Below are 19,210 nucleotides of genomic sequence, written 5' to 3'. Positions count from 1 at the left end.
TTCCTTTTTCGCTTGATGCTTGCTCTTGAACATAAGGTAAGAGTTGTCATCCTTATTATGTCCGGAGGTGTTTCTCGGTTTCAGAGTTCAACTGATCAAATAAACAGATAATCATAACCTATGATTCATCCGAGCACGGCCATGCATTTTACAGTTTCTAGCTCCCCGAGTGGCCTTGTACAACTTTTAAGCATCTCATCCCGATTTATGGGAGGACAATCCCAATCTTGCGATCTTGAGATTAGACTTCGTTTGATAGGTGATTACCTGAGCGTTGCCTTTATAGCCTCCTTTTACGGTGCGACGGTTGGTCAACGTCAAAGTAACCAGTTCTCAAACAAGTAATCTCAAATCACTCAGGTATTGAGGATTTAGTGTCTAATAATTTTAATGAAATTTACGTATGAAAGATTTTCATCTCTTGCAGTAAAGTTTCATAGGTCTGTCCGATACTAGTCTTCCCAGAGTAAGTATCTATGCAAATGATTACGACATTGCCATGTCCACATAGTTCAAGAAACAGAACTACTAGTCATCTTGCATTCTAGTCGTCTAACGTTTTCTATGCTCCATCTTTATAGAAAACTCCGACCAGGGACCATTTTCAACTTTTGACATTCAAGTTCACTTGATAGACATTTCTTAGTCACTGGACTGGTCCTGACACTCTATCTTGAATATTTCGTCAAATTGAAGGGACTCATCATTTAATAAACCACAAATTAAATGCAAAATGAATTCTATTTATTTATTGTGAATGATTAACCAATAATGTTTTACAAAGTATTAAACTCTAAAACTTTAAAACATTAAACAAGGACATCAAAGCCATTCTCCAATATGCTTGATTCCCATAGCTGCAGTGTGCGAGTTGTGCTTCGCCTGCGGCAGAGGTTTAGTCAATGGATCTGATATGTTGTCATCAGTTCCAATCTTGCTTATCTCGACTTCTTTTCTTTCAACGAACTCTCGTAGAAGGTGAAATCTACGAAGTACATGCTTGACTCTGTGGTGGTGTCTAGGCTCCTTTGCCTGTGCAATAGCTCCGTTATTATCACAATACAGGGCTATTGGTCCTTTAATGGAGGGGACTACACCAAGTTCACCTATGAACTTCCTTAGCCATATAGCTTCCTTTGCTGCTTCATGTGCAGCAATGTACTCCGCTTTAGTTGTAGAATCCGCAATGGTGCTTTGCTTAGCACTTTTCCAGCTTACTGCACCTCCGTTGAGGCAGAAGAAAAACCCAGACTGTGATCTGAAATCATCTTTGTCGGTTTGGAAACTTGCGTCCGTATAGCCTTTAACAATTAATTCATCATCTCCACCATAGACCAGTAAGTCATCTTTGTTCCTTTTCAGGTACTTCAGAATATTCTTGGCAGCAGTCCAATGTGCCTCTCCTGGGTCTGACTGGTATCTACTCGTAGCACTGAGTGCGTACGCAGCATCCGGGCGTGTACATATCATAGCATACATTATTGAACTAATAAATGATGGATACGGAATCCCATTCATTCGTCTACGCTCATCAAGTGTTTTTGGGCACTGAGTCTTGCTTAGAGTCATTCCATGAGACATGGGTAGGTAGCCTTGCTTGGACTCTGCCATCTTGAACCTATCAAGCACCCTATTGATATAAGTGCTTTGACTAAGTCCAATCATCCTTTTAGATCTATCTCTGTAAATCTTGATGCCCAATATGTACTGTGCTTCTCCTAGATCCTTCATCGAAAAACATTTCCCAAGCCAAATCTTGACAGAGTTCAACATAGGAATGTCATTTCCGATAATTAATATGTCGTCGACATATAATACTAGAAAAGCAATTTTGCTCCCACTGACTTTCTTGTATACACAAGATTCGTCTGCGTTCTTGATGAAACCAAAGTCACTGACTGCTTCATCAAAACGTATATTCCAGCTCCTGGATGCCTGCTTCAATCCGTGTATTGATTTCTTTAGCTTGCATACCTTTTTATCATTATTCGGATCCTCAAAACCCTCAGGCTGTGTCATAAACACAGTTTCTGTTAAAACGTCGTTTAAGAAAGCGGTTTTGACATCCATCTGCCATATTTTATAATCGTAATATGCAGCGATTGCTAACATTATCCGAATAGACTTTAGCATTGCAACTGGTGAAAAGGTTTCATCGTAATCCACACCATGGACTTGCCTGTAACCTTTTGCAACCAATCTAGCTTTGAAAACTTCAAGTTTCCCATCCTTGTCCTTTTTCAGTTTGAAAACCCATTTGCTTCCAATGGCTTGGTAGCCATCTGGCAAATCGACCAAATCCCAAACTTGGTTTTCAGACATGGATTCTAATTCAGATTGCATGGCTTCTTGCCATTGCTTGGAGCTAGGGTTCGTCATAGCTTGTTTGTAAGTCGCAGGTTCATCACGTTCAAGTAATAGAACATCATAGCTCTCGCTCGTCAAAATACCTAAGTACCTTTCCGGTTGAGATCTATATCTCTGCGATCTACGCGGGGTTACATCTCTAGATTGTCCATGATTCTCACCAGAAACTTCTAAAGATCAATGAGTTTCATCCTGAATGTTATCTTGAGCATTCTCTAGAGTTTGTTGTTCGACTCGAATTTCTTCGAGGTCTACTTTTCTCCCACTTGTCATTTTGGAAATGTGATTCTTTTCCAAAAAGATACCATCTCGAGCAACAAACACCTTGTTCCCAGATGTATTGTAGAAGTAATACCCCTTTGTTTCCTTTGGATAGCCCACAAGGATACATTTGTCAGATTTTGGATGAAGTTTGTCTGAAATTAATCGTTTGACGTATACTTCACATCCCCAAATCTTGAGAAAAAACAATTTTGGAGGCTTTCCAAACCATAACTCATATGGAGTCTTTTCAACAGCTTTAGACGAAGCTCTATTTATAGTGAGTGCGGCTGTATTTAGTGCATGTCCCCAAAATTCTATTGGAAGTTCGGCCTGACCCATCATTGATCTAACCATGTCTAGCAAGGTTCTGTTCCTCCGTTCCGACACACCGTTCCATTGTGGTGTTCCAGGAGGAGTCAATTCTGATAGAATTCCACATTCTTTCAGATGGTCATCAAATTCATAGCTCAGATATTCACTGCCTCTATTAGACCGCAGTGCCTTAATCTTCTTGCCTAATTGATTCTCTACTTCACTCTGAAATTCCTTGAATTTGTCAAAGGATTCAGACTTATGCTTCATTAACCATATCTACTAAAGTCATCAGTGAAAGTGATAAAGTAGCTGAAACCACCCCTAGCATTTGTACTCATTGGTCCACATACATCTGTATGGATTAAACCCAATAGTTCAGTTACTCTTTCTCCAACTTTAGAGAAAGGTTGCTTTGTCATTTTGCCAAGTAAACATGATTCGCACTTACCATAATCCTCTAAGTCAAATGGTTCTAGAATTCCTTCCTTTTGAAGTCTTTCCATGCGTTTCAAGTTAATATGGCCTAATCGACAATGCCACAGATAGGTGAGATCTGAATCATCCTTTTTGGCCTTTTTGGTATTTATGTTATAAACTTGTTTGTCGTGATCTAATAAATAAAGTCCATTGACTAATCTAGCAGATCCATAAAACATCTCTTTAAAATAAAACGAACAACTATTGTGTTTTATTAAAAAGGAAAATCCCTTAGCATCTAAGCAAGAAACAGAAATGATGTTTTTAGTAAGACTTGGAACATGGAAACACTCTTCCAGTTCCAAAACTAGCCCAGAGGGCAACGACAAATAATAGGTTCCTACAGCTAATGCAGCAATCCGTGCTCCATTTCCCACTCGTAGGTCGACTTCACCCTTGCTTAACTTTCTACTTCTTCTTAGTCCCTGTGAATTGGAACATAAGTGTGAGCCACAACCTGTATCTAATACCCAAGAAGTTGAATTAGCAAGTATACAGTCTATAAATACCTGAAGATGGAAGGACTGTTCCGTTCTTCTGATCTTCCTTTAGCTTTGGACATTCTCTTTTGTAATGGCCTATTCCATCACAATAAAGACAGCTTGATGTGGACTTGTCCTGCTTTGATTTAGCATTGCCCTTGGACTTTCCACCTTTCTTGAACGGTCTCCCTTTAGCCTTGAGTAAATCTTTGGCTTCACAGTCCAGTATTATCTCAGCCTTTCTGACAAGGTGAACAAATTCTGCAACTGTTTCTTCTCTTGGTTCACTTAGGTATAGTTGCTTGAAGCGACCAAACCCACTGTGCAGTGAATTGAGCAAGATAGAGACTGCCATCCTTTCGCTTATTGGTGTTCCTAGCAGATTTAGGTGATCAAAATATGAAAGCATAAGATCCACATGGAACCTTAGTGGGACGCCTACCCTTTGTTTAGTGCGAAGGAGCTGAACATGTGTTTCTTGGACCTCCATCCTATAACACCTGTTGGGAGAACTAACCTTTAGACCAGACATTGATTCAATCAACTCATGGACGTTCAGGTCCCTGTCCTCTGTGCTTCCACGACAGATATCCCTCAGAATCTTGATGAGCGTGAAAGGTTCATAAGCTACAAACCTTCTAGCCCATTCATCAGGGATATTGTTCAGCATGAGACTCATAACCTTTTTGAGATCCGCATCCCAGGCGGAAAATCTTTCAGGGGTCATGTCTCTGGCATAGTAGCTTGGCATGGGATGTAACAGTACATACTCAAGTCCATTGAGTCTGACTATTTCAACTAGCTTAGCTTCCCATTCAAGAAAATTTGTTAGGTTCAGCTTGACCATAAGCTCAGAACCCATGATGATGTTTTGATTGTTGTTTGCCATAGTAAAACTACAATAGAAAAAGAATAAACAAATAAATAATCATTCACAGTTTCTCTTAATAAACTTAAATTCTAGCATACATGCATAATTCAATGTTCATTAAGCATTTTATTCAAGTTACGTGTTCCGGCAGGTGTGAATAAAATGATTCCAAGATCCTAAAACCCATTGAAGAATTAAGCACATTATGTATTTAGACTCAATTCTAAAATCTTTTAGGTAAGCAAAAGCCTTTTGCTAATAGTCTAGAAACTACTCTTGGTTGATAGGTACGTCTAAGAACTTATTAGGTAAACCTATCGATTTTGCCTCGACATAAAAGGACTCCTTACTTATATCGTTGAGTTTCACCAAAACTAACATGTACTCACAATTATTTGTGTACCTTACCCCTTTAGTATCGATAAGTAACACCTCGCTATGGCGGAAAACTATTACTAAGATCGATGTAAAGGATATCCATGTAAGTGTTATTTTGGCATGACACCTTTTAACTCAATTTTTAAGTTTGGAACTTAAGGCTCTTACTATGTTGGTTAGATTTTAAGTGAACTAAAATCCTTAATCATGCAACATAATCAAGCTTTGATCTCATGCATATTTAAGACATATTTAAAAGCAATAAATAACTTAAAGCATGCATAAGATAAATGTGATCTAGTATGGCCCGACTTCATCTTGAAGCTTCAACTTCAAAGTCCGTCTTGAAAATGGAATGGAAACTTCATCTTGAATTTCACCGTGGGATGCGCCATTTTTCTTCAAATAGGATAAGCTATAATTAAACTAATTACAACTATTTGATGGTACGCAGACCATATTTGAATTGAAAAACAAATTTGGTGCTTTAGACCAATTACATTCAAATTAATGGTACACAGACCATATTTTCTATCCTATTTGGGCCATACTAGTCACTTCATAACCTGCAAAACAGTACATATACAATATATACCATTCATCCATTCATTATCATGAATGGCCCACATAATTGGTTAGTTAAAACACATTGTATGCATCACATAAATATTTGCAGCAATTAATTAAGGGCACCAATAATCTACCAATTATTCAGTCCTTATTAATTCTAATCAAGTTGTTTAACCTTAAAGGATTTGTAGACCTAATCAAGAGTTTATAACTAAAATTGCTCCCACTTAAACCAATAACTTTGTATGCTTTACTAATTTTAAACATAAAATTGTATTTCTAGTCTAACCGGAAACATACAAGTTTAATTAAAATTTAAAGCTCATATAAAATTATAATCGAATCTATTTGATTTATTTCAGTTGAATTAAACGAATTCAAATTAATTCAAGGTTTAATTTTAGTAAAATAATTAGTATAAATTAAAATTTATAATAATTATAATAATCAAAATTAAATCCCGAGAAAACAATTTAAATTATTAATTTAACGTTAATTAAAATTATTTCCGAACTGAAAAATTCAAATTCAAATTGAAACGAACCAATCGGGTCAAGAAAAGGCCAGGGGTTTGCGCCCATACCTCGTCAAGTCCAACAAGCAACAAACCCCTTGTCACTCGATTGATCGTACCGCAAAGCCCAAGCAACAACGCACCAATATACGTCAGGCGCAGCGAGCCACGCTTGCGCGCAGCCCACTCGCCCATCGCCTTGGCGCGCTGCTGGGCAACGCTTGCTGGACAGGCCAGCCAACGCTGCCCGCGTGCACGTTGTGCTGCGCTTGTCGCTGCCTTGGCTACTTCCTTGGCGTGCTGCTGGGCAAGGCAACACACGTTGTGGCGCAACATCCATCGTTGCCCACGCGTGCTTGCCTCGCTCGCTGCACTTGCTTGCTAATCGCCCCATCGCCCCATGCGCGTAGCACACAGCCCCTAGGCAGCCATTGCCTTGTGCATGCCACGCTCGTTGCTCGCTGCATTCGTACCGCATGGGCGACGAGCTCCCTTGCTCGTCGTCGCATGCCCGCACTATACAACACCCCTTAAGGGTAGCACGTAGCGTCCTTTGCTTTGTGCGTGCAACTTTTATGATCGAATTATATAAAAATTAAAAATTTTTACTTTAAAATTAACGACAAATTAATAAATAATATTAATTTCATAATTTTAGGGCGAAAAATCAAAAATTTATTAATCAATTAATTTCCGATTAAGATGGATTCAAATCTAGGTCATAAAAATTAAAATTTAACATAAATTAACAATTTTTATGGTGGATTTTAATCATGGATACCTAATTAAATTATTAATTAATTATGAAAAACAAATCAATTCTAAATTATTCGAATTTCAACAAATTAATCATAATTACAAATTAGGTTGTATAATTAACAAGTCTAGGCATTCATAATTGTTAAACATATACTGTAGGTCAATAAAAAAACTCAAGATTTATCAACAAGAATCGCAAATACTTAATTTAACATCTTAAATTTACAAACTTTTGCGTTCGAAAAACTAAAACCTCCGAAAAGTCATAGTTAGGCTTCGAATTTGGGAATTCTGGGTTCGGCCGAAAAGTACTATTTTTGTCAAAATTTTAGAATGCCTTTTACATGCGAAATTGACACAAAATCACTCGATTTGGATGAGTAACGAAGAAACTGCCAAAAAACTGCGTACATATAATTAAATAAACGCAATTTGCAATTAATTACGAAAATTAATCACCCCTTTAATTCTTTGCAAATTTGTAAAATTTAACCATGTCCATGCAATTTAGATTATGAAAATAATAAGAGGCTCGTGATACCACTGTTAGGTTATGATACATATGAATAAACATATATAAATCATGCGGAAAAACCATAAAGCCAGGAAACATATTATTTACACATAATCATTTAGCATAATTCAGATGCATACACTTTGTTGCGTGCCCTCCCTAGCTGCACCCGAACCGAACCGAACAAGAACAAGTCTTTAGGACTCCAAGTGTCGTCCCTCCGTAGATAGTCCACAGCACGTCCGGATCCGCCTTAAGATTGTCAAACTAGAATCGCCCTTAAGGTTCTAGGATTTTCGGCTAATATGGGTTGCAAGTGTTTGGCTGATTTTTGCTTGAAAATCTTACCTTTTGAATACTTCAAATCTCTTATGTAAATATGTGACCCTAGGCACCTATTTATAGAGTTTATGGAAAGGAATTATAATCCTATTAGGATACTAATTTATGTAATTAGAATCTTATTAAAACTATATTAAACAAATTCTATCTTTATTAGGATTAGGATGTAATCATAGAACAAATTCTAATAGCCTTAGGATTTGTATTGCACACAACCGCACACGAGCACGAGCACGAGCACAGCCCGCGCAAGCCTCGCGGCCCACGCGAGCTGCTCTTGCTCGCAGCCCATGTCGCAGCCCACGACTGCTCCGCGCGCGCCACAGGCCTTGGCTGGGCCTGGCCTTGCGCTGGGCCTGGTCGAGGCTTGGCTTGTTGCGCTTGGCTTGCTGGGCGATGGCCTGGCTTCGTGCCAGGCCTTCGTCTAGCGAGCCTCGTCCGATGCTAATTCGTACGATACGCTTCCCGATTAAATTCCCGATTCCGGAATTCATTTCCGATACGAACAATATTTAATATTTTCGATTCCGGAATTAATTTCCGTTTCGAACAAATATTTAATATTTCCGTTTCCGGAATTATTTTCCGATTTCGATAATATTTCCGATTCTGACAATATTTCCATCTCCGGCAATATTTCCGATTCCGGCAATATTTCCATTTCCAATAATATTTTCCGATACGTACCATGTTTCCGTTTCCAGCAACATCTACGACTTGGATAATATTCATATTTCCGATACGATCCATATTTCCGTTTCCGGCAATATCATCGTTTCCGGAATATTCATTTCTTGCCTTTGACGATCTTAGCTCCCACTGAAACCAAGATCCGTCCATTCCGAATATCCATAGATGGAGTATTTAATGACATTAAATACTTGATCCGTTTACGTACTATTTGTGTGACCCTACGGGTTCAGTCAAGAGTAAGCTGTGGATTAATATAATTAATTCCACTTGAGCTGAAGCGGCCTCTAGCTAGGCATTCAGCTCACTTGATCTCACTGAATTATTAACTTGTTTATTAATACTGAACCGCATTTATTAGACTTAACATTATATGCATACTTGGATCAAGGGCATTATTTCCTTCAGCATGTTATACCATTTATATGGAACTACCAGATAGGATAAAAAATGATTACCTTCATTGGGAAGGGCACCGTTCATGGCTCATTACTGTTAAATCGAGCTACATTTTTCTGCAACACTTTAATTATGGTAAAGACATGGTTTTATATAATGTCTCTTCACTGGTGTTTATGGTTGGGTGGTCGTTAGCTATTTCTCCCAAGTGAAAATTGTTATTATGGAAGATTCCAAAAGGGGGTTTAGCTGTTAAAGCTAGTTTGTAGCCATATGTATCTTGATTCAAGTGGACTTGTGATATGTGTGGAACGCAAGAAGAAGATATACAACATTTGTTTCATTTGTAACCTTTGGCACAACATGTTAAGAGGAGTGGACGATTTGGTATTCACTTTTACTTTAATGAGATATCCGACTTCTGTTTACGCGGTGATGGAAGAATGACAATAGATTGTTGTATTTCCTTGGATTTTATGGGCACTTTGAATTTAGAGTAATAATGAAGTTTTCAGGGGAGACAAAATGGTTGTTGAATAGTTATGATTCCACTTTAGGGGCCACTTGAGCACTACGCCATTTGAAGGAGAAAGAACTCAATTTTCTGCCCTTTCATGACCAGAAACTGTTGGTCCCACCTGGATTCCCGAGTGTGAACAGTGGGAGACAACGAGCCGAGATTCCGACGTTTGTTTTATAAGTCGACGACACATGAACAAGAGGAATAGTCAGGAAGGTATGAGATGGGTTTTGGATCCTCTGGTTTGTGTGCGATAGGTTTTTTACGGGGTTGCAACTATGGCTTGAATTACTAAACTTCTCAAGCACAAGTGTTGGCCTGTTTGTATGGCATGGAATGGGATTCAAGTATTCAACCTAGTATGTTTATCAAATTTCGGTCTACACCGACTCTTAAAACTTGGTTAATAATCTTTAGATTACCTCTACTGCAAATATTCAACAGGTTTGGATCATCAACTCTATTATGTGAAAGGGAACACATTTCAATCATTGCCTTATTACCAAGGTAGACCGTGCCAATTCGAATAGGAACATAATATGACGTGTAAAACATCTAGTGATCCTCTTAGTTTTGTTTCAATACCCCACTATCCCTTAGATGTTTTTTTCACCTTTTTTTAGTTTATGTATGTTTCTAAGATGTAAAGATGATTTTTTCTTAAAGAAGTTAATAAATAACATTGTTTAAAAGTGTAATCGATGTGAGTTGAGAAAACAAAAGTAAAATAAAACAACGGTTTTATCACCAAATACCATCGAGGTATAACTTAATTCATGGTATACCTTCGTGTTTTCAGTAATTCACCATATGCCCTTGAGGTTTTAAAAAATTCACCATGTGCCACTACTGTTAAGTCACGGTTAGAATGTTCCTTCTTCTTCATCTTCCATCTTCTCACCACCACCGGCCTCCCTGACAGCCCCCTTATCTCCTCTCCTCCACACCACCCCTACCAATGACATTGTTGTCTCTCCCCCTCGCCTCCTCCCTCCTCACGAACATCATGTCTTCTCTTCGAATTATACATTTCCAATAACATTAAACCCTCCAATTAACCCCAAATCCTCAATAATTTAGGAAAACAAAATGCGACTATTCATCAATTGCCCAGTTCATCAAAACCAACTTCTCGATTCAAATCATGCACAATTCGAAGTTTAAGAGAGAGAATCAACCCATACTTGATCCCAAAACCAAGACCCCCTCTCCCTCCTTCCTTCTTTCCTCGCTGACGACCTCTCATAATGTCCCCCCCCCCCCCCCCCCCCACCACCCCCCACCCCACCACCCCCCACCCACCAACTTTAGTCGTCTTCGTCACTATCTTACTTTAAACAACCAGTAATTCTCTTTTTGTATTCTTCAATTTTGGAGTTTAATCTTATAATCCCACTGAAAATTAGACAAGTTGTTGCTAAAAAATGGGATGTTGTTTGAGCAAGAATAAACCATGTTAAAAATATGTACTATGTAATTCCTAAATCCAACAAAATGATCGAAAAAACACTCGAAACCTCAATGTTCCTGTCAAATTGGAGCAGGTTAAGACACAAGTTGGTACGACATTTGAGACTAAGCCGGACCCCAAAGCGAAGGAAGTGAGACATTCTCCAAGAAGAAGAAGGAAGGTTTTGTTACAACACCGAAAGGGCAATGACAAGCTTCTCGGAGGTCAGGATTTGGATGGATTGACATCCATTACAATGGATTTGAGCAAGTGTGTCACGAAACCGAACAGACTGGGAGGAATATATTGGCAACTGCGAAAACCAAAACTTTACCGCATTGAAAATACCTAAATGCATAATCAATCAAATAAGAATAAACCCAATAATTGTAGAAGCCATTAATTCAACAAGATGAAACCCCAAATTTTCCGGAAAATGATAGAAATAAGAGTTTGTGATGGTGGTGGAATGAGGTTAGGGGTGGGGATAGTGGTTTGATTAGGGTTAATCATTGTTAACTAGGGTAAATTGAGTTAATTAGAGCCTAATGACTAACAGAGTTAACGTCGTACCGTTAGTCATTAAGGGTATCTTGTGTATTTTTGAAAAAATTAGGGAATTCGCTGAACTTTTTGAAACCTAAAGGTATTTAATGAGTTAGTGAAAATATGCGAGTATATACAGGGTGAATTAAATTAAACCTCAGAGAAATTTGGTCAAAAAACAGATGAAACAATTAGGTACTTTTTTTTAGGATAAATTGTTTTTTACTCTAAAAAAATCGAATTTTTTTTACCACCTCAAAAACTAAAACTTGTATTTAACCACCTAAAAAAACAGGCAAATTTGCTAAAAATGACCTTTTATAGTCCAAAATTTGCGAGAAAGGACTTTATATAATTTTTTTTGTAAAATCACACCTTAATGTAACTTTTTTTTTTTGCGAAATACAACCAAAAGAAAGTTTCCGGCATTGACTGAGATTTTTCGGCCATTGACTTGCACGTGAGCAGCACGTGTAGCTTCTGTTAACTTGTGAAAGCGAGCATGTTTAGTGGAAACGAAATAACTTCCCTTAAACACGACACAATATATCAAAATCGAGCACTACCACAATGAATAATACTTTAACAATGCATTTTGTTGAAAATGTAGTAAAATGAAGCCACACGTGTTGCTCATGTACAAGTCAATGGCCGTAAAAGCTCAGTCAATGCCGGAAACTCCATTTAAGTTGTCTTTCGCAAAAAAAATTTACGTTAAAGTGTGATTCACAAAAAATTTATATAAGGTCTTTCTCGCAAAATTTGGGTTATAAAATGTCATTTTTGACAAATTTGCAAAAAATAAAAATTAAAAGTTATTTTTTACCACCTGAAAAACGGAAAAGTATATGAAATAGTTATTGAGGTCCACTAATTTAATTTCCCTCCAATTTTTTACAACCCTCTATGATTTTCTTGAACTCTTTCACCCTTTTCTATTTACTATTTTACTACCATTGAACTTTGTCAACTTTAGTAAGTGAATTAATGGAAGAGAAGGAAGCAGGGGAAGGGAAGGAGGTGGCGATGGCGGAAAGCGGCAGCTCTGACGTCAACCCTCGTCTTCCTTACAAGCTCGTGCTCTCCTGCCCGTCTGGTCTCCTTCCTTCTCAGGTCTGTTTTTTTTCTCTCTCCTCTTGATCCAGTTTTTCCGAACAAACCCTAATTAAATAGTTAATCATGCTTAACAAATATCTTAAGTTGTGCTACTTTTGTAGGCATTGCGTAATAATTCGATCAATTTGATTAGTTTTTGTATTTTTTTGATGAAGGTGTCAGTGATTTTTAATAAATCGTTTGATCGGATCCCACATCCAGATGTCCACCTTGAGAATTCTGTTGCTGAGGTTGTTATTACTTCCTTTTTTTTTCGTAATTTTGTTATTATCGCCTCGATTGTTTTGAACTAGTTTTAGTCTCGCGCAATGTACCTAGCTAACAAAAATATACGGAGTACTTATTAAGAATAAAGGTTAGGTTGTTAAGTTTCTTAATTTAGCTATTAATGAATTTCAGTTCTATATTGTGATGTGAGAAATTATGCCCATAAGCTTAGAGTTTTTTTTGTGCTCTAATTTGGTAGATATGGGATCAAAGAGCTCGACAAAATTCATCATTGTATAACGGGAAGAAGTTCAGAGTATGTATTCTCACTGACCCAGTATATTTTCTTTTGAAATGGGAATCACTTTATCTTTTTGGAGCTATGATGTTAGAGTTTCTTTTGGTTTATGTCATCTTGGGTTTCTTTTGGTGCATGAATGGAGCATATACAAGTCTATTCTATCACATTTGCTTTTGTTTCTGCCCTTTCATGGAAAGTTTGCGTTATATGCACGAGTTTGCCTGGTAACTTTACAAAAAGAGTTTTGCAGTATGGTGGACATGTCTTTCATACTAATGATGCTGATCATGAGAACAATTGTCACATGTACTTGAACCTTGGTTTGACAGATTACAGGTCTACTCCCTCGGTATCTCTTTTCTTTCTTATGACTTTTAATTTTAAAGTTTGGTTGTCAATGTCACTTTTATCTTGAAACTTGAACTAGTCATAAGTAGGCATGTGCAATGGGACGACCCTAACCCGCCCAATTGCACAGGTCTAATGCTCATAAGGCACCACATACACCCACAAATAGGATAAGATATGATCACTATACCATATTATACCTATACATTTACTAAAGCTTGCATCATGAGATAAGAGTACAAAGGTATGATCGCCTGAGTATACAAGCCTCTATTATGAGATAGTTTTTCATAAGATTGCAATGGGAAAATCTATGACTTGCATATTAGAACAGCAGTTTATTAAAACACAGAAGTCGCAGAACACATAATTATCATAGAACATCTCTTCTATATGAGGTACCTTGATATTGTGTAGTTCAAAATAAAAATAAAAATAACGAAAAAATATTGTGAAGTTGCCTCATTGCTCAATTTTGGCCCATCATCATTGATAAGGAAGTTTCATTCTGCTTAGTGTGGCAAATTTGGCTTGTAAGGATAAGGCACATGGAGTTCCTGGTTGTGTGAGCAGGTGATTTATTTAAGATGGTGGTGAACGAGTGAATGGTTGATAGATCAAGAAATTGCTTCTTGGTCTTATAAGGAATAGGAAAATAAGAAATATAATGCAGCTACAATAAGGGTATTGCCAAAAGTGTAATGCAAATGTTGCATATACTTCCGGTAGAGTTTAAGTCCCACCTAATTGTAGATGTTCAAGTCCGAGGTCTTGTAGTAATGAAATCTTGGCTTTGAGAACTTATTCTCTCACCATAGTGTTCTTTTAATTAGGCGTAGTAAGAGTGACCGTTTGTATTGCCTTTGTCATTTAGGTTATAAGAGTAAATTTAAGTAGTTTTATATGTTCCAAGTTAGTGGCACAACCGAGTAAAAGAGGCTTTAAGTATTTTTTTTACAGGTAGTATTTTTTGAATGATGAAAGCTTGTTGAGATTTAGATATTTCCCAATAATTCCAAATTGCCTCTGAAAAATTGCCCACCAGTAAAGTTCCACTTTCTGTCTCGTCACTACAAATTGATGGATACCGACATACCGTGGTTCCACTTTTCAAGTGGCTTTTCTACATGAGTGGTTTGGGTTTCATTGCCTTACGTTATGTGAACAACTTGAATTGTTGGATATTTGAGGTGTTCTAATTGGTGAGAGTTTGAACAAATTTTAAAACTTGTTTACTAAATACTTAAGTTTGAACAAATTTTAAAACTTGTTTGCTAAATACTTAAGTTTGAACAAAGATCCTAAGAGTGTGTGTTCATATCTGAGACACTCATTTGTTTGTGTTCATTAACAACTCTTATTTATGTTCATAAACAAATCTTGATACCGAGTTTTTCTTTGTTTCAACTACAAAGATCATTTTTTTACGTATTGAGGGTGAATATTTCTTTAGTTTGTTTGTTAGATAAATTACTTGAGTTGAACTTTTCGCTATTCATTGGTAGATAACTCATTTCGTTTTGATATTTGCATTGATATGTAAGGTTTTTGTAATTGTCTTATATTAAATTCTTGGAAAAATATGAAAATGAGCTAATCTAAGAAAACAAGGTTCATTTGTGTGCACAACTCAATTATGCAAATGAGTTGAGCAAATAAATCACTCTTGAATGACCAGGTTTTGAATCTTTTGATAGCTCATGTATGTTCAACTTAGTTAAATGAGCTTGAACATGAACATGATCATGAACAATATACACAGCTTGGCTAGTTTACAATCCCTACATGTAATCTCATGTATTTATTCAGTCTATGCTGAGGACATGGTGGTAAACACTACTACTCCAGCATGCAATAATTCCCCAATAAGCTGAATGGGATGTTATGAAAGAAAATAATTACGCATTACGGGAGTTGCAGAGTGATAGGCGAGTGCTCGCTTTCCAAAACCTCTATCCTTCTATAACAAATTTCAGTTATCTGCTATCCATCAGTTTGTCTGTGCTGATGATGTATCAGTTACGAAGCCAGCTGCATATCAAAATCTGTCTGTATGGATGCATGCATATTTCCTATAATATTGTTATTCTGGTCTTGTTTTTGACTTCTGAAGTCAAATAATATTTGAACTTTGCCAACTTGTGCTATCTTATACGAAGTACGACTTTTGTTCATAATGGTAGTTGATGTTTTGCTTTTTTTCTTCTTAAATGTTACTACCAAGCTGAAAATAAATTTTTGCTCAATCAATTTACTGTATGGTTTCTCCTAATTTTAGTCTCTATAGAGTTGCATCATTTTTGGCAAAGTCAATGTATAAAAAGGCTCAAGGCGCAACAAGGCGATTTGGAGTTCCCATCGCCTTAGGCGCGCTTCGGTGCGCCTCGGTGCGCCTCATTGAAATGAGGCGCCCTAATAAAAAGTAAAAAAAAGTGAAAAAATGGTGTTTTGCCTTTTTTGCGCCTCAAAGTGCGCCTTTTTGCGCCTTTGTGCGCCTTTTTGCGCCTTAGGTGCGCCTCATCGAAATCGCCTCGCCCAGACAATAAAAGGCGCTGGCTCCAATCGCCCTGCGCCTTAGAGCCTAGGCGCGCCTTTTTATACACTGGGCAAAGTCATTTCATATATGATCCAGTCAATCTTTCGATCCCTCTCCAAAGTCCAAACCCTTTCTTGGAGTTACTGCCCCCACCCTCTATAAGTTTGTGGCGGTGTGGCCATCTGTAGCTATGCATGTGAACAATATCATCTGATGGTTTATTGTTTTACTAATGGGAACTCTTAGTTGCATTTATTTAGGACTTTCATGGGAACAAACTTAAATCCATTTTGGGAAAAGTTTCTAGTTCAATCAGAAGGTAGCATATCAATCTTAATGCTACTTCATTCTTATTTTGTTTCGTAAAGCAAATGCACTCTCGCTCCTTGAAGTATGTGAAATATTAATTGAAACAAAGGTTGTTGGAGGTACTTAATCCAAACCTCATGTTTTGCAGTCTGTATCCTTCCTAAGATGTTTTCCAATGTGACTTTGAAAGATCCGGACAAAGTTCATTTGTCAAATAGGAAAAAAATAGGTTCTGCGGTCAATCATGGATAAAGCTGCTGCTTGGTGTTGTAGACAAAATAATTTATTTCAGATTCTCTTGTGTTTGTTTACTTGTAATAAGAGTAGAAGCTTGTCCTAGTGATCTTTGAATTAATTCACTATCATTCATCATTAAAAACCTTCTATCAATAATCCAACTTTGTTGTTCTGATTGCTACATTTTATTACCAAGTTTATACGTCATATTTAGTGTAAAAACCACTGACACATGATTACATGATTATTTATAGATGAAACTCTACGATGTCAACACACTTCAAATCCTCTAGGAAATGGTGGAATTGTAGAGACTTCTGATGGAAAGATTCTTGTGCTGAAACGAAGTAACAATGTGGGTGAATTCCCAGGTCATTTTGTTTTCCCTGGTGGTCACCCGGAGGTAATTCCAATTATCAGCTTTTCCAGCTTCTAGTCTTATCAAAGTGCTGCAGATGATTTCTCATTGAGCTGTTTCTCACTCCCTCCCCCCCTCACGGCCTCACCAATAGACATATGCATATATGCACACAAACTTTACAACGGACCCACATTCACTGACTTGAGCATGTGCATGTATATGTTGATCTTTGAATGAATTTCTGAAATTCCTATGAATGGTTGGTGCCCTCATTTTCTCTGACTGTGAATGTGGTATGGATTTTATGTTATTAAGGTGTTATGTATACCTTGCATGTTGATGTTTTGGTTAATAATCCTGCTACCAAATTGCACATTCGTAGCCAGGTAGGCCATCTAGCTCACTGTGCAACTATTAATATTTTTTTTGGTCATCCACCTTTTGCAGCCCGAGGAGGTTGGAATTATGTCTGATCACAATTTGGACTCTGAATCTTTAAGGAAAAGAGTTTCTTTGGAGATGTTTGATAGTATTATTCGTGAAGTAGTTGAAGAAACAGGGGTACCAACCATATCCTTGGTGAGTTAACAGTTTTCTCAGTTGCTTTGGTTATGCTGAGATTATATCTCTTGGGTTATTTGGTGCCACGGGCAGCTTCTTTTGGGTTAAGTTTATATATGCATCTGATCCTCACTTATGGCTTGCCTTGAGTATGACCTCGCAAGAGGCTCATTTCTTTTACTAACTGATGCCAAAATTTTCTTACTGGTTATGCACATATTTACCCCATCTTAGCTCTGTTTGCACATTGAATTAACCCTGCAGCCTGCAGGAAAAAAAGTTCCTATGGTTATTTGCTCTAGAAGAGAATTAAGAACAATATCTATATGAGCTTGATTTTTGGTTATGCAAGAGCTCTTATTCTGATGGTAACTCATTATTTTCTACACAGTCCAAACCTGTTTTTATTGGAATTTCAAGAAGGGAACTAAATGTGCGACCTACTGCTTTCTTCTTTATGAAGTGCTCACTTCAGGCAAAAGAAATTGAGAAGTTGTATGGTTCAGCACAAGATGGCTTTGAGTCCACTCAACTCTGCGCAGTTTCTAAGGTTATTTCTCTTCATTTCCTTGGATCTTGACTTGTGCATTTACATTTAAGTTTAGTGATTACTTTTGTGGCTTTATCTTGGTTATCTTGGATTTTTTTTTTAATTGTTCGTAATTCTTATAGATATAACATGCTAATACCACAACATCAAATTATATTGGTAGCTCTCTTACCTAGATGGTACACTTCCTTTAGTGCAAGTACTAAATTATATAGTAAACTGGCAGGATGAATTGGAAAATGTGGCGTGGAAGATGCCTGGCTGCCACCACGGAGGATTTGCTCTCTACAGAGAAATGGAAGATGCAAAACAGAAGTGATACAATCTATTTGACTTTACTACATGGATTGTATCATTAGCAAAGTAGTGTATTGAGATTTGATGACATATCATGTAAACTTTACTGCTTTATCGCTACCAAATCCATATGCAACCATGTATTTGGCTCTAATCTTCATGGGGATTATTACTTTATTAGGAAATAGATTGTTAATTTTGGAAAATTGCCAATTTTCATTGCACTCGTTGCATAGAATAATAACTGCTTAATGTTAATATATTTTTTTACAGTTGTCCCATTCCATTGTAAGATTTGTAACCATATGTATGATAAAATGGATGCATTAAAATCAGTACATGGTCAAATATTCATGGATCAACTGGAAATGCCTCTCTTTTACCCTGGACGGGATTGTAAAGTAGTACTACATATTAGACACATTGGAATGGTGTTCGGGATTGTAAAGTAGTAGTACATATTAGACACATTGGAATGGTGTTGATGTTGGAGTAAATTACAAAGTTTAATTGCAAAGAAAGGAGATTGAGAAATCAACAGCAGGAATACCATCAGAACAAGAATACATCAGTGAAACAAAACAGCAGAACAAGAACACATGAGTGACATTGGAAACCAAACAGCAGAACATGAACTAAGAACTAAGAACTAAGAACCTCGGAACCTGCTGATGATTACAATGACGGGGGACTTAGGTTGTTGAAATTGCTCATTTTCATAACCTCCAAACCGTTCAATAGAGCACCAGCTTGGTTTGGATCAATCTGTGGATGAAATATATACAGTACAGTTGAGTACTCACTAATCACTATATCACATTAATGAAATCTTATAAGATATTGAAACCCTTGATCAATATCAAAACTCCATGATATTATTAGAAACTGTAATTGGATAGTAGATGCGTGATTGATATATCTCCTGCAAC

General features: G+C 37.2%; 1 protein-coding gene across 3 annotated transcripts; it reads left to right on the top strand.

Moving 5' to 3' along the window:
- Positions 1-12,413: 12,413 nt before the first annotated feature.
- LOC110784739 (nudix hydrolase 9) lies at positions 12,414-18,565 on the top strand. 3 transcript variants are annotated; one of them, XR_008923670.1, is made up of 10 exons: positions 12,414-12,571; positions 12,730-12,804; positions 13,041-13,097; positions 13,333-13,418; positions 16,227-16,285; positions 16,767-16,915; positions 17,321-17,452; positions 17,699-17,802; positions 17,898-17,984; positions 18,211-18,263. XR_008923670.1 is itself a non-coding variant. In XM_021989189.2 (9 exons), exons 1-9 carry the CDS (start codon positions 12,446-12,448, stop codon positions 18,301-18,303), a joined length of 936 nt encoding a protein of 311 aa, XP_021844881.1. In that variant the 5' UTR covers positions 12,414-12,445; the 3' UTR covers positions 18,304-18,565. The 3 variants fall into 3 exon arrangements, 2 of the variants coding, with proteins under 2 accessions (XP_021844881.1, XP_056687780.1); XM_021989189.2 differs by lacking the exon at positions 17,699-17,802 and having other exon boundaries at positions 17,826-17,984; positions 18,211-18,565; XM_056831802.1 differs by lacking the exon at positions 17,699-17,802 and having other exon boundaries at positions 12,433-12,571; positions 13,323-13,418; positions 17,826-17,984; positions 18,211-18,565.
- The last annotated feature ends 645 nt before the right edge of the window (positions 18,566-19,210 follow it).

This window comes from Spinacia oleracea, chromosome 6, assembly GCF_020520425.1.
Source record: "Spinacia oleracea cultivar Varoflay chromosome 6, BTI_SOV_V1, whole genome shotgun sequence".
NCBI classification, from domain to species: domain Eukaryota; kingdom Viridiplantae; phylum Streptophyta; class Magnoliopsida; order Caryophyllales; family Amaranthaceae; genus Spinacia; species Spinacia oleracea.
Note: the sequence above shows the minus strand (reverse complement) of the source record. Positions and strands in the feature narration are given on the sequence as shown.

Excerpts from the sequence above, each read along its gene's own strand:
- LOC110784739 (XM_021989189.2), top strand. The coding sequence starts at position 12,446 with ATGGAAGAGAAGGAAGCAGGGGAAGGGAAGGAGGTGGCGATGGCGGAA. Across the intron at positions 16,916-17,320 it reads TCCCTGGTGGTCACCCGGAG|CCCGAGGAGGTTGGAATTAT; the intron begins GTAATTCCAATT and ends CACCTTTTGCAG. Across the intron at positions 17,985-18,210 it reads AACTCTGCGCAGTTTCTAAG|GATGAATTGGAAAATGTGGC; the intron begins GTTATTTCTCTT and ends GTAAACTGGCAG.